General features: G+C 59.8%; 1 protein-coding gene across 1 annotated transcript in view; it reads left to right on the plus strand.

The window, feature by feature from the left end:
• Positions 1-13,587, plus strand: part of TTBK1 (tau tubulin kinase 1) — a gene marked incomplete at its 3' end in the record, with an annotated part of 42,982 nt that overhangs the window by 15,935 nt on the left and 13,460 nt on the right. The window contains exons 10-13 of the mRNA XM_080700499.1: positions 697-851; positions 1,949-2,180; positions 2,403-2,578; positions 5,599-6,160. Coding sequence (XP_080556625.1) covers positions 697-851; positions 1,949-2,180; positions 2,403-2,578; positions 5,599-6,160 — 1,125 coding nt within the window. The remainder of the gene's footprint in view (positions 1-696; positions 852-1,948; positions 2,181-2,402; positions 2,579-5,598; positions 6,161-13,587) is intronic.

Here is a 13,587-nt window from a genome sequence, read left to right on the forward strand (position 1 = left end):
AGCGAGTCCTTCAGGAGTCCACCATGGCCAGGCAGGGTGCCCACACACTGTGCTGTCCACACAGTAGCACTCACGCAAGTCAGTGGACAAGTGCTGGTCCTGAGTTCAGAGGAGAGCCAAGCCGCAAATGCAAGGCTCTGGGGGCAGGCCAAGGCTCTGTGGCTGTCTGAATCCAGAGCCCCCACTGCGGTGGAAATGCACAGCTGCGGGCACTGCAGGGACCTAGAGATGGCAGACAGGTGTGAGAGCGATTCAGAGGGATGCACCGTGCCCAGCAGGCAGCAGGGAAGGGTTGTGGCAGATGGTGCCAGTTGCGGGGGGAACACCCCGGCACCCAGCAGAGGGGGCAGCCTGTGCAGAGCGCAAGCCCACACGGAAAGTCCCGGTGGCTCAGGGCTGCTGATGTTCCTGCCGTGACGGTGATGAGGAGGAGTTTGGGGTGGGCGTCGGGGACAGTTCTGAGGACTTGTGTCCGCTGGCGCGGCTTAAGCCAAGATGATAATTTGCATGCTGATTTGCATACGAGTGCATGTCTTCACTTACAATCAATGTGCCCTTCTCCTCCCAGTGCCCCCTGTAGGCCCACCCCGACCTGGAAGTCCCCTCTCTTTCCCCTGCCGTCCCCAAAACTGCCCCTTCCACCTGGCTAGCCCCGGGGTCACCTCTCTGTCCTCCCGCCGCCCCCAACCCCTGCAGTTGATCATGTCGGTGTTTGAGAACAGCATGAAGGAGCGGGGCATCGCTGAGAACGAGGCCTTCGACTGGGAGAAGGCGGGGACGGACGCCCTCCTGTCCACCAGCACCTCCACCCCGCCCCAGCAGAACACCCGGCAGACGGCGGCCATGTTTGGGTGAGTCTCAGGACGGGCGGGTTCCTGAGAAGCCAGCCCGCTCTTCCTCTAACTCCCTGGACAAGCACGGCCATTGCTCCTCTTCCTCGTGCTCCACAGCAGAGTTCTGGAGCTTTGGGAAAATCTGCCCTAGCCCCGTCCTCGCGCTGAGCACAGTGGGCGCTTTTGACCTTACCGTGTCCTCCAGGGAACGATCAACTCCAGTGAAGTCACTGGCGCCTCTGCCCTCTCACCACTCATCAACTTAGCACACCTAGACAGCAGGGACTGGGCGAGAGGTCAGCCTCTGCCCGCCACGCGTTTCGGCCGGGACTGGGATGCTTGCAATCAGTCAGCAATTCCAAAACCTGGTGGCGGGCACAGGGACAGAGGTAGCCAGGGAGAGGTTGGAGTGGGAAGGGGTTTCCCGCCCAGCCCAGGGCCACATTTAAGAGGGAGAGTCTGCTGGACTTGCCTGCACACCATGACTCGAGGTGGGCATGTTGGCACACACGCCTATAATCCCAGTACTTCGGAGGCTGACACAGGAGGATCGTGGTTCGAGGACAGCCTCAGTCAACTTAGCAAGAACCTGTTTCAAAATAAAAAGGGCTGCTGGGCGTGGTGGTGCACACTTGTAATCCCCACACTTGGGAGGCGGAGACAGGAGGTTGGCGCAGGTTCGAAGCCAGCCGTGCTGGCTTAAGAGACCCTGTTTCCAAATAAAAATATAAAATAGGTCTGGGAGTGTAGCCTGGAGGTACAAGGGCTTCCAGGAACCCCGGTACCACCACCAAAAATAAAAAATAAATAAAAAATAAAATGGGCTACGGGTATAGCTCAGAGGTGAAATGCCCACCTCAACGTGGAGCCTGGGTCCAGAGCGCCCCTGGTGGCCGATGTAGATCTGGGCGGGGACAATCTCCTGAGCCTGTGGCCACAGCTCTTCACAGCCCCGCCCTCGCAAGGGTGGCCCGTCTGAGAGGCTCTTAGGCTGGGGACAGCAATGGGCCTAGGACGGGGCCTCCTCTGTGCCGGCACCTGGGCGCTCTCCAGGGCCCGGGTTGGAGAGGGCACCGCACAGGCAGCCTTACCCTCGGCCCCGCTGACCTCTGCAGAGTGGTCAACGTGACGCCAGTGCCCGGCGACCTGCTCCGGGAGAACACCGAGGATGTGCTCCAGGGCGAGCACCTGAGCGACCAGGAGAACGCACCCCCAATCCTGCCCGGGAGGCCCCCCGAGGGGCTGGGCCCCAGCCCCCACCTCGCCCCGCACCCCGGGGGGCCTGAGGCTGAAGTCTGGGAGGAGACCGATGTCAACCGCAACAAACTCCGGATCAACATCGGCAAAGTAACCACGGCTGGGGGGCAGAGGGGTGTGGGTGGCCCCCCCACCCCAGGTCCTGGCCCTCAGGCCCCCACCCTACTCTTCTGGGTCACCGGCTCCCAGCCACTGCCCTCTGCCCGGCATCCACTCGTGGTCCCCACCACCCACTGCCCCCATCTTAGCCCTGAGGAAACCAGCGGCCCACAGCCCCCGTCGGCCCCAGCTCATGGCAGCCCCCTCCTGCAGACGCCCTGTGTGGAGGAGGAGCAGAGCCGAGGTGTGGGGGTCCCCAGCTCGCCAGTGCGTGCCCCCCCAGACTCCCCGACAACCCCAGTGCGTTCTCTGCGCTACCGGAGGGTCAACAGCCCCGAGTCTGAGCGGCTTTCCACGGCTGATGGGCGTGCGGAGCTGCACGAGAGGAGGTGGGTCTGTGACTGGGGGATCGCGGGCCCCTGCTACCCTTGGCAGGAAAGCCCGTGTGAGGCCGAGGTGGGGAGCCCTGGAAAGTGCTGGGAGGGGTGCGCAGTTGGGGCCTGGGAGAGGGCTGGGCATCCCCAAAGGTCCCAGCTCATGCCAGGGCGGGCAGTGGGGGAGACTGGCGGCCGCCTGTTGAAGCTCCCAGAAGTCTTTATCTAGCAACTACTTACAGGTGCCTCAAGAACAGTGGGGGGCAACTCCCTTTAGCCGGGAGACTGGGGACCTGAAAGAAGGAGCGAACAGGCCAAGGTTTGGGGGTCAGGGCGAGGGAGCTGGGGAGGGGACCTGCAGAAATGTAGCAGGTGAGAGGGGGTACTGGAGCCTGGGAAGCCCAGGTCAACTCTGAGGGGTGGCCGGGAGGGGCCAGGCCAGGTCCCCTCTGAGCTGTTGTCAGAGGGGTAGGCTCCAGTTGGAAGAGGCTGCTGGGGATGCTCCTCCTTGGCCTCTCAGTGCCTTTGCTCCAGCCTCGGCCTCCGCACCGGGAAGGGCTGTCTTCTGAGGCCCAGTCCTGGGTGGATGGACGTGTCCTTTCTGACACCCGCCTGACATCCCTCCTCCTGACCCACCTCGGCCACAGCGCCTCCTCTGGACTCCACCCCCAGGATGGGGTGTGCACACCACAGAGTGTAGACATGCCCAGCCCGGGAGGCGATGAATGTGTGACAGCCCTCACCCGCGCGGGCTGGCCTTCCTCGCTGAGGACCACAGTGTCATCCCTGGTAGCCCCGAGTTCCTCGGCATGGAGGGCTCTGGCACGGAGCCGTGAGGACGGGCAGTTTGGAAGAGGAATGATTTGGGGGGTCCTGAGCAAGGTACCCCTGGAAAGCCGCCTGCTTGTAGGGAGAAGTGAGAAAGTTGGTTTGAGTCACAGTGAACCCTAGTTTCAGGAGTACTGGGGAAGGAGAGGGCCATGGGGAGATTTTCTGGAAAGGAAGGTTCTGGGTGTCATAGGGTCTGGGGAGGGGCCGGCTTTGGGGTCAAGCATGGGATAGAGGGAGTTTGGAGCGCCTGCCTCCCTCTCCCCCGTTTCCAGCTTACGCATGTGCGCACACGCGGTTCACGCACACGCGGTTCACGCACACGCGGTTCACTCAGTTTCTTTCTTCATTTGTTTTTTCTTAACTGAACATTTTACTTTTTTGTGCTGTGTGTGTGCTGCTGGCATTGAACCCAGGGGCCAACCACAGAACTGCATCCCCAGCCCCGCCTTTTTACTTTTTTTTTTAGTACTAGAGATTGAATCCAAAGGGATTTTCCTCCAAGCTATACCTCCAGCCCTTTTTTATTTTGAAACAGAGTCTTTCTAAATTATTGAGGGTCTTGCTAGGATGCTGAGGCTGACCTTGAACCTGCGACCCTCCTGTCAGCCTCCCAAGTACTGGGAATACAGGCATGTGCCACCATGCCCAGCTCCTCTTTTCCTTTGATTCCTTTATGTCCATCAAAACAAACTGTGCCAAGCCGGGTGTGGTGGTGCAGACTTGTAATCCCATAGCTTGGGCGGCTGAGACAGGAGGAGGACACAGGTTTGAAGCCAGCCTCAGCCACTTAGTGAGACCCTGTTTCAAAATAAAGAATAAAGGCCGGGCGTGGTGGCGCACGCTTGTAATCCCCGCGCTTGGGAGGCAGAGACAGGAGGATCGTGCAGGTTCGAAGCCAGCCGCGCGCGCTGGCTTAGGAGACCCTGTTTCCAAGTAAAAATGTAAAAATAGGTATGGGAGTGTAGCCCGGAGGTAGAAGGGCTTCCAGGAACCCCAGTACCACCAAAAAATAAATAAATAAATAAAGAAAGAAAGAAAGAATAAAAATTAGTGCTGGGGGTGTAGCTCAGAGATAGAATGCCCCTGGGTTTTATCCCTGGTACCGCAAAAAACAAAACCAAAACAAAAAACTGTGCTCTCAGGAAAAGAAGTGACATTCACCACCCACAAGGGATTGTGAATATGAGAGCCCCGGGCAACCTTTCTCAGTGGCATCTAAGTTTCAGCCTCAGTAATAACAAAAATACAGAGTAGATCAGATCGGGCAGTTCCCGTGCAGGCAGGGTAAGAGCGCTCTGAGAAAGACCCACAGAAGACTCTGCTCTGCACCTGAAGAGCCACTGAATCACGGGCTCAGTCTGGGGGTAAAGTCAGCCCTGTGCCCACAGCCCAGACGCCAGACGGGTCCGGCCTTGTGATTCTCAAAGGGTGCCCTGGCATTCAGCAGACAACAATTATCCCTTGTCTTCCCGTCCACACACACTGTCCTACAACCAGCTCCTTCCCCTGGGGGCTGGTACCACCCCAAACTGAGAAGGGGGTCCAAGGCGCCCTGGGGGCAGATAACTCTCCCTGCAGGGTGGGAAGGTCTCTCTATAGGAGGCATCCAAGCCGGGTCAGAGGGCAAGGGACGGAGGGACAGGCTGTGAGGGTGGTCACCTGACACGGACAGGCTGTGTGTCTGCTTAGGCAAATGAAGAAACTGAGGCTTAGGTCAAGAGGAACCCAGAGTGCCAGGCGAAGGCACGCGGACTTTGTACTAGAGCTGGGAGTTTAAGTCCGGCCCGTCCTGCAGGCCGTGAGAGCAGCCAGGTGGGCTAGAAAGCCATCCAAGTTGCTTGTGTTTCCTCTGGACAAGCAGGAAGGGGCCACGGACGGGTGTGAGCTCTGGACCCTCAAGAACAAAGCTGGCCTTGAGAGGTCACATCCCAGGGGAGGGCCAGAGTTCCTTAGGCACAGGAGCCTGTTCATAGCCCCAGAACGCAAACACACGTTCCTATTTAGAAATACTCATTGCATGAACCTGCTGAGTGAAGTCTTTCCAGGAGCGAGGTTAGAGGGGGAACAGGGAGGTGCCTGGGCCTGGCTCAGGGAGGGAGCAGTGCCGTGGTCAGGAGGTTCCGGGGTCACGCTCCACCCCGCCACCTGCCCGGGGTCCTTGGGCTGAGAGAAGCGGGCTCTGAGCCCTGTGCGTGGCTTTGCAGGTCACGGATGGACCTGCCTGGCTCACCTTCTCGCCAGGCTTGCTCCTCGCAGCCGGCCCAGATGCTGTCAGTTGACACGGGCCACGCCGACCGGCAGGCCAGTGGCCGCATGGACGTGTCTGCCTCTGTGGAGCAGGAGGCCCTGAGCAACGCCTTCCGCTCGGTGCCGCTGGCGGAGGAGGAGGACTTTGACAGCAAGGAGTGGGTCATCATCGACAAGGAGACGGAGCTCAAGGACTTCCCTCCGGGCGCTGAGCCCAGCACATCGGGCACCACGGACGAGGAGCCGGAGGAGCTGCGGCCACTGCCGGAAGAAGGCGAGGAGCGGCGGCGGCCGGGGACGGAGCCCGCTGTCCGGCCCCGGGGACGCTGCATGCAGACACTGGCCGAGGAGGACCTGCGGCAGATGCCGCCCCAACCCCTGCCACCCCAGCCGAGCCAGGCCGATGGCAGGTCCGAGGCATCCCAGCCACCCACGCCTGGCAGCCCTTCCCACTCGCCCCTGCACTCGGGACCCCGCCCTCGACGGAGAGAGTCGGATCCCACCGGCCCGCAGAGGCAGGTAAGGCTCGACTTGCACCCCGCTCCCGGTCCCCAGACACCCAGAGTCCTGGCGTGCAGGCCTGGGGCGCTGTGTGTGGCCCCTGCGGCCTAGGAGCCGGCAGTCACGGGGCTGTGAAGAGGGTCGAGGGGTTGAAGGGCCCCAATGTGCTGGAGCCAAGGGGGCTTCCCAGAGGAGTGACCTCCCCAAGTTCCGAGTCTTGAGTTGCGAGCTGCACAGGCGGGTCACAGAGCTGGAGAGGGCCAGGAGGGCAGTGTGCGCAGAGGTCTGGAGGTGGCAGTCGCACTGAGCTTATCGCATGGGGCAGCAGGTGAGGCTGTGAGGCAGGCCCGCGCCTGTCCCCAGGGCCGTGGCACTCTGCTCAGGTGGGCTGATTCTGAAGGCGGGGTGGGCCACCAAGCCTTGTAAACGGAGTGCGGCGTGAGTGCTTTGGTACTTTTGAACGAGCCTCGGCCTGCTGTGTGGAAACAGGTGGAAAGGGCCAAAAACTAGAAGCCCAGAGGCTACGAGGCAGGCAGTATCGGAGGGCGCTCTGTGGCCTGGACCGGCGGGCACTGTGCTGGAGCCTAGAGGGCCTGGACAGGGAAAGGCTGTCGTGAGCTGAGGCCCAGGGGCTCTGGGTGGGCGGTGATGCCATCCCGAGTGGGCTTGAAGGGAGCGTGGATCTGACGCGATGACCTTGGTATCTGAAGGATATCCACACGGAGGCAGGGAGGCTCAGGAAAGAGTCTAGAGTTTGAGAAACCATGGGGCTGGGTGATATCACCCAAGATGACTGCACCAAGAGGGAGACATGAGCTGGAGCTGGGGCGGGGAGAGGGCTTTAATAATGACTGGAAGTCAGCGTGAGGGCACACGCTTGTACTCCAGCATTCAGGAGGCTGAGACAGGAGGATCATGGTTCAAAGACAGCCTCTGCTACTTAGTGAGGCCCTTTGCAACTCAGGGAGACCCTGTTTCAAAATAAAGAATAAAAAATGGGGCCAGGGGTGCAGCTCAGAGGTAGAATGCCCCTGGGTTCCATCCCCAGTACTGCAAAAAAAAAAAAAAAAAAAAAAGACTGGGAGCCGGGTGTGGTGCCGCATGCTTGTAATCCAGCATTTGGGAGGCTGAGACAGGAGGATCGTGGTTCATGGATAGCTTCAGCTACTACTTAGTGAGGCTCTTTTGCAACTCAGTGAGACCCTGTTTCAAAATAAAAAATAAAAAAATAGGGCTGAGGGTGTAGCTGGAGGTAGAATGCCCTTGGGTTCCATCCCCAGACCCGATAATAATAATGATGCGGATGCTGGGATGGGACAGGTTGTGGGAGGAGCCAGGGAGAGGAGTTGCTGGAGTCAGGGAGGAGCGGGCCGACAGGGAACAGGTGCTCTCAGAGAGGCTCTGAGATGGAGGAGAGCCAGGTGGGCAGTGGAGCCGGCGGGGGACGGGGACAGGGTGTGGGGTCTGGGGAGCCAGCCCGGCTGCAGGGTGACCGTCCTGCATGGGAGGATGAGGGACCAGGCTCTGAAGCATGGCTCGTGATTTTGTGGTCTCTTTTCCCCTGACAAGGACAGGATGTCAGAATAGGCAGGGGGCTTCCAGCCTGGCCAGGCCTCTCTGTGGAGTGGAGGTTGACCTTTGACCCAGGAAGAGGTTGACCTCTAACCCAGGAAGTAGACATTAACTCTTGCACTCGGTGCTGAATGGAGTCCACGGTCTTTTGGGGAGCTGGGAAGAACTGCAGTGGCCATGCTGGGAGGGCTCGGGGCTATGCCCATTCCACTTGGTGGCCCCGTGTTCGGCATGGGTGGCTCTGGGAGGTGACCAGGCGCGGGGCCGAGGGACCGGTCCTGCCAGCTGCTTGGGTAGAAGGCCTGGCTGGGGATCACATGGGCATCCTGGGAAGGGCAGCTATGGGCAGAGGTGTGTTGGGCCCCATCCTGACCCAGAGGTCTTTTCTAGAAGAGAGACTCTCTAAGCTATGGTCTTGGGAAATACATACCCTGGCCTTGCCCTGGACACGGGAAACTGGGGGCTCTAAAAGCAAGGACCATGAGTCCCCCACCCAGAGGGGTCCCTGCCTGCGTTAGAGGCTTACTTCCAGGAGGATGAGGCTTGGCACCACTGGGCCCCGTGACAGGGGAGGAGCGAGGTCCCCTCATCCCTACCTGAGCATTGCACACGCCGGGCACCAGGGACACCCGAGCAGGCAGGCACACTGGACTGTGCCCCCAGAAAGTCAGGGAAGGGCGGCAGAGCAGTGGTGTCAGAGGTCAGGAGAAAGCCAGTTAAAGTCAGGAGGCCCAGCCGGGCCTGCCGGGCCCTTCCTGGTGGCCGCAGACCAGTCACCCTCTCATCCTAGGTTCTGCACCCTCGCCTTCTTACCTGGGTCCTGGGAATCATCTCCACCTTGAGGACTTGTGGCCAGGGGGTGAGGAGAGAGGCGTGGGAGCAAGCACAGGCCGCTGTGCCGCAGTCCTGGGCTCGGGTCCTGCACAGGACTCGGATGGGGGACTGAGCGGTGTGTGTCTGTGGGTGTGAGGTGTTCGCGGGCCTCAGTTTCCCCATGGTGCGCAGAAGCGAGGTTGGTAGCTTTCACAAGCGTGTGTGCTCGTCTGTGTCAGCCGAGCGCAAGGGTGCGTTGGTGCGTGGCTGAGGTCCTGTGTGTGCACCCACATGTGAGTCGCCTGTGGAATGCATGGCGGGCCTGGGAGTGAGCGGGGAAGCCCGGATGCCCAGAATGTCAAAGCCAGAAAGATGACAACAGCCAGAGTAATAATTCTGATAACAATGACAGTAGCCAGCCCTCGGCACTGGTCTGAGCACTCCCGTATTCTATACACGTCCCTCCCAGCTGTGCGCCATGAACAGGCAGCCCCGCCTTGCAAGGTCAAACTATGGCTCAGAGAAGCTACAGTTTTAGCTTAGGGTCTCTAGTCTCCAGCTGGTACATGGCAGACCAACACTGGGACCCGGGCAGCTGGTCCGGTGAGTCTGAGGCCTGTGTATTTAACAAGCAGAGAAGCAAACTCAGGTGGGGGCAGCCCACAGGCTGTGCGGGGTCAGAGAGCGTGGTGCGTGTGCGTGCCCGTGCAAGCTCACACCTGTGCTCACCAGCTGGCCGGCCATGTGGGCAGGTGTGCCTGTGGGTGGGGCAGTGTACACAGAGCCTCCAGAGCCCATGCATGGACAGATGGGCAGGACGTGTTCTGCCTAATATTTCGGGGCTGTGAGTGAAGTGGACCTTTCTTCAAGGGCAGAGGAGGAGGGAGAGCTGGACTGGCAGACTTGGGCCGGCTTGAATAGATTGCTGAGCCCAGCCTGGGGTGAGGCCCAGGCTCCCAACATCCCCAACATCGGTACACACTTGAGTCGGTGACCCCGGGAGGTCACCGCCCCCGACTCACCTCCCAGCCCTGACTCAGTCCGCCCCGTGGGTATGTGAACTTCTTCCCAGCGGCTGTCACCAACAGTATGAATGCTGCGACCGTCACCTACACCTGTGGGGCGCGGGGACAAGGATGGCTTGGAACCAGGCACGTTGTTCTTTGGGTGTCACAGCGTGGGACGTTAGAATGCCCTCTTTACACAAGCCTGGCTTTCTTCCCATGGGGATTTCAGGTGCAAATTGGGAGGGGCTGGGACAGCTCAGGCAGAGGGTACCAGGCAAGGGAGGGTGTGGTTTGGGCTGTTCACCTCATCTGTTGGGCATCTCTGGCTGAAGCACGGCAGAGCAGCATTCCCTAAGTGCACAGACTTGCTGCCAGGCCCTGTCAGGAGCTGGGCGAGCACTAGGGGCCCAGGACAAAGGAATGAAGCTCTCCTGTTAGACTTGTGCTTGAGACCCCAGTTTCGGTTGGGGCGGGGTGAGAGTCGGGCATGGTGGCATACACTTACAATCCCAGTACCTGAGAGGCAGAGGCAGGAGGACCACAGGCTCAAGGCTACTGTGCAGTAACTTAGCAAAACCCTGTTTCAAAATAAAATATAGGCTTGGGGATGTAGCTCAGAGTATGGCTCTGGGTTCAATCACCAGTACACAAGTAATAGTAATAATACAAAAATAATGATGATGGTGCTGCTGCTGCTGCTGTTGTGGGGTGGGGTGGGGAGGAGGCAAAGGTCTGGACATGGATGTTTATAACCAGGGTCATTAGGAAGACAGAGAACTCTATCTGCTAGGACCAGGCACTTTCAGGGAAGCTGGGCTATTCTCACAGGGCGGGTGTTGGACAAGTAGGCGGCCACAGCGTGCTGGGATTCAGTATCAGCCTCGGAAACGCCCCTGACAGCTGACAAACTCTAGCTGAGACGTTCAGCTCCAGGCAGCACGTGGGTGAGGAGGCTCTGGGCACCTGTGGAGCACCTGCCAGTCCTCTAACTCTCCCTCTAATTCTCCCTGCAGACAGGACTAGTTCTCCATGATCCTAGACTTGGCCCAGAGGCTGACGGAGGAAGAGGATGGGCACTGATATCCCATTAGAATGTCCTTTTCTCCTGCTTGGCAGGAGTTCCATGCCAAGTCCCTTGTGTCCCCTGGACACAAGCTGGGGCCACTGGAGCCGAGCATCCCTGACCCTTCCTCCTTCCACTCTCGGGAGCTGGTCCAGCCGGGCAGTGCTAACGGCTACTCTAAAGCAAGCTAAACTGGCTCAGTCTCAGGAAGGTCTGGCGACATCTGGGCCACCATTCCCATCCCCAAGTGCTTGGGACACTCTCCCTGGCTCCTGAGGATGGCAGAGCCCAAGGTCAGGGTGCTGCCTGCCGGCCAGATGTTTGGACAAGCAGCTAGCCTCAGCCTCCAGGGGAGAGGGACAGGTTCTTTAGAGAAAGGATCTGCTTTGCCCTCCTCCCACCAGCCCCCTGCCTGTCCTCACCCTAGGCATGACTTTAAGGATACTGTAGCCAGGACGCCACACAGTTGTGATCCCAGCTGCTCAGGAGGCTGAGGCAGGAGGGGGGTCACAAGTTCGAGGCCAAGTGGGGCGTGATGATGTACACTTGTAATCCCAGCATTTGGGAGGCTGAGACAGGAGGATCACGGTTCACGGACAGCCTCAGCTACTTAGTGAGGCCCTCTGCAACTCAGTGAGACCCTGTTTCAAAAGAATATGCCAGGTGTGGTGGCACACGCTTGTAATCCCCGCGCTTGGGAGGCAGAGACAGGAGGATCACGCTGGTTCAGAGCCAGTCTCGCTGGTTTAAGAGACCCTGTTTCCACATAAAAAAGTTAAAAAATAGGTCTGGGAGTGTAGCCCGTGGGAGTGTATTCTGGAGGTAGAAGGGCTTCCAGGAACCCCAGTACCACCAAAAAAAAAAAAAAAAAAAAAAAAAAAAAGAATAAAAAGTCAGGCTGGGATGTAGCTTGGAGTTAGAATGCCCCTGGGTTCCATCCCAAGCACCACAGAAACAAAAACAAGATTAAGGCCAGCCTGGGCAACTTAGCAAAACTCTATCTCGAAGAGGGAAAAATAAAGTGGAGGTGGAAAAGAAAAAAAAAGAAAAAGAAAGAAAGCTCATCAGTAGAGCATGGGTTCAATCTCTAGTACCAGAAAAACAAAATAAAAATAAAAACTAGCCAGGCATGGTGGGGCACGCTTGTAATCCCAGCAGCGTTCAGGAGGCCGAGGCCAGAGGATCCCGGTCCTTGGCCAGTCTCAGCTTCTTAGGCCCTTTGCACCTCAGTGAGGCACTGTTTTAAAATAAAGACTAAAAAATAGGGCTGGGGGTATCACTTGGAGGCAGAATGCCCCTGGGTTCCATCCCCAATACCTCAAAAAATAATTAATTGGTTAGTTAATTAATAAAAAAGTAAGGGTCCTAAACCTGCTGCTGGGCACAGCAGTGGCCCCGCAGGCACAGGCGGTGCTGAGCCACAGCCTCCGCCCTCAGCCTGGAAGGCATTTTCCGGGGGAGAAAGCTGGGGTAACTTGAGGTCACCTCCATAGAGTGGTGACCTGGGGAAGCAGCTGGACTCCAGAGTCCAGCCACTGCCACGGGGGCCCTGCCGCTCCAGCCAGCGGTCTGGAGAGCTGTGGCAGAGGCCACTCGGGTAGTGTTCCTGAAGCGCTCGGGGCACACCCAGTGCCAACACAGGGCTGGGGATGCCGGCGAAGGGGCCCCGCCAAGGAAAAGCCACGCGGGGCAGGGCTAAGCCAGCCGGCGTGTGGCCAGGCCGGGGGCTGTGAGCGGTGGGGGGTCCCGAGACGACTGTCCAGTCTGCACCTGACGCCTCTTTTCCCTCCACTCTCTTGGTCTCTTTCAGTTGGAGGAGGACAGACTCTCGGGGCACTCCCTCCCGCGGTACAGCCCCCTGCGACGGCTGGCGTCTTCCGTGTTCTCCTCCTCCACGCTGGAGACGGAGCACTACCCCCACCCCGGCGGCTCGGCGGGCTCCTCCGGCTCCCTCATTCAGCGCAGCCGCTCGGCCGAGAGCAGCCCAGTGCGGGCGCCCCACCGGCGCCACGCGCCCCTGGCCGCCGGCAGCCACAGACTCGTGCCCTCCGTGCTGCGTATCTCGCGGTCCCAGCTGCAGCAGGTGTGGGCCCGGTTCACCCACAAGACCTAGGCCGCCCCAGGGGCAGGCGGGCGGGAGGCAGCAGAGGCCACGCCACGGTTCCTTCCCAGGACGCAATAATCCCAGACACCGCCCCATCCCGACCCAGGCGCAATACAGCCCCCTAGAACTCGGCCCCAGGTACTGTAATGCTCTGCCCACCCTCCACCGGCTCCTGTGCCAGGTGCCAGCCAAATGGTGCAGGAGGGGTGGGGCTGGCGGTGCAGGAGGACAGAGCAGGGGCCCCGGGCTGGAGCCACCAGGGGGCCAGAGCCCAGTGGACACCCGGGCATGCCGGGCCAGTCAGTCCCACCTTGGGTTTAATCTGCCATCTGCAGGCGAGGCTGGGTGGAGCGTGTGCTCCCTCTGCTTGGCTGGGTCTCCTCTGCCTCTGCAGGGCTGGTGGGGACCGGGAGCCGGCAGCGGGCACCCGTCCTGTATCTGTGTAGTCGGCGTGGGGCAGGGCTCACGGCCTCGTGTATGGGATGGAGGTTTGGGCCGTGGTGGCAGGCGAGGGGAGTGGGCAGCCATTGGACCTGCTGAGCCTTCCCACACCACCACCGCAGGTTCCAGAGCCTCCATCCCACATCTTACCCCCCGGAGGCCCCGGTCAGTTCACTGTTACCTGCCCCTCCCCCAGCGGGATTGGTCAGGGTCAGGAGCGAGGGCCAGGAGAGGGACCAGTCCAGATGCAGTGCGGTGAAGGTGACTGTTAGAGGTGCAACCGGGTGAGCCCTGTAAGCCCAGCCGCAGCACTGCGATCTCAGGACACAAGGGGCCGGAGCAGCTCACCTCTGCCCCTCCCAGAGGGGGCTCCTCCCTGTAGGTGCTCAGCCAAGCTGGGTGGTCCTCAGGTGGTGGTAAGGAAGAGCCGGGTCGCAGGCAGCTG

The sequence above is a fragment of the Muscardinus avellanarius genome (assembly GCF_963383645.1).
Source record: "Muscardinus avellanarius genome assembly, chromosome: 8".
NCBI lineage: Eukaryota > Metazoa > Chordata > Mammalia > Rodentia > Gliridae > Muscardinus > Muscardinus avellanarius.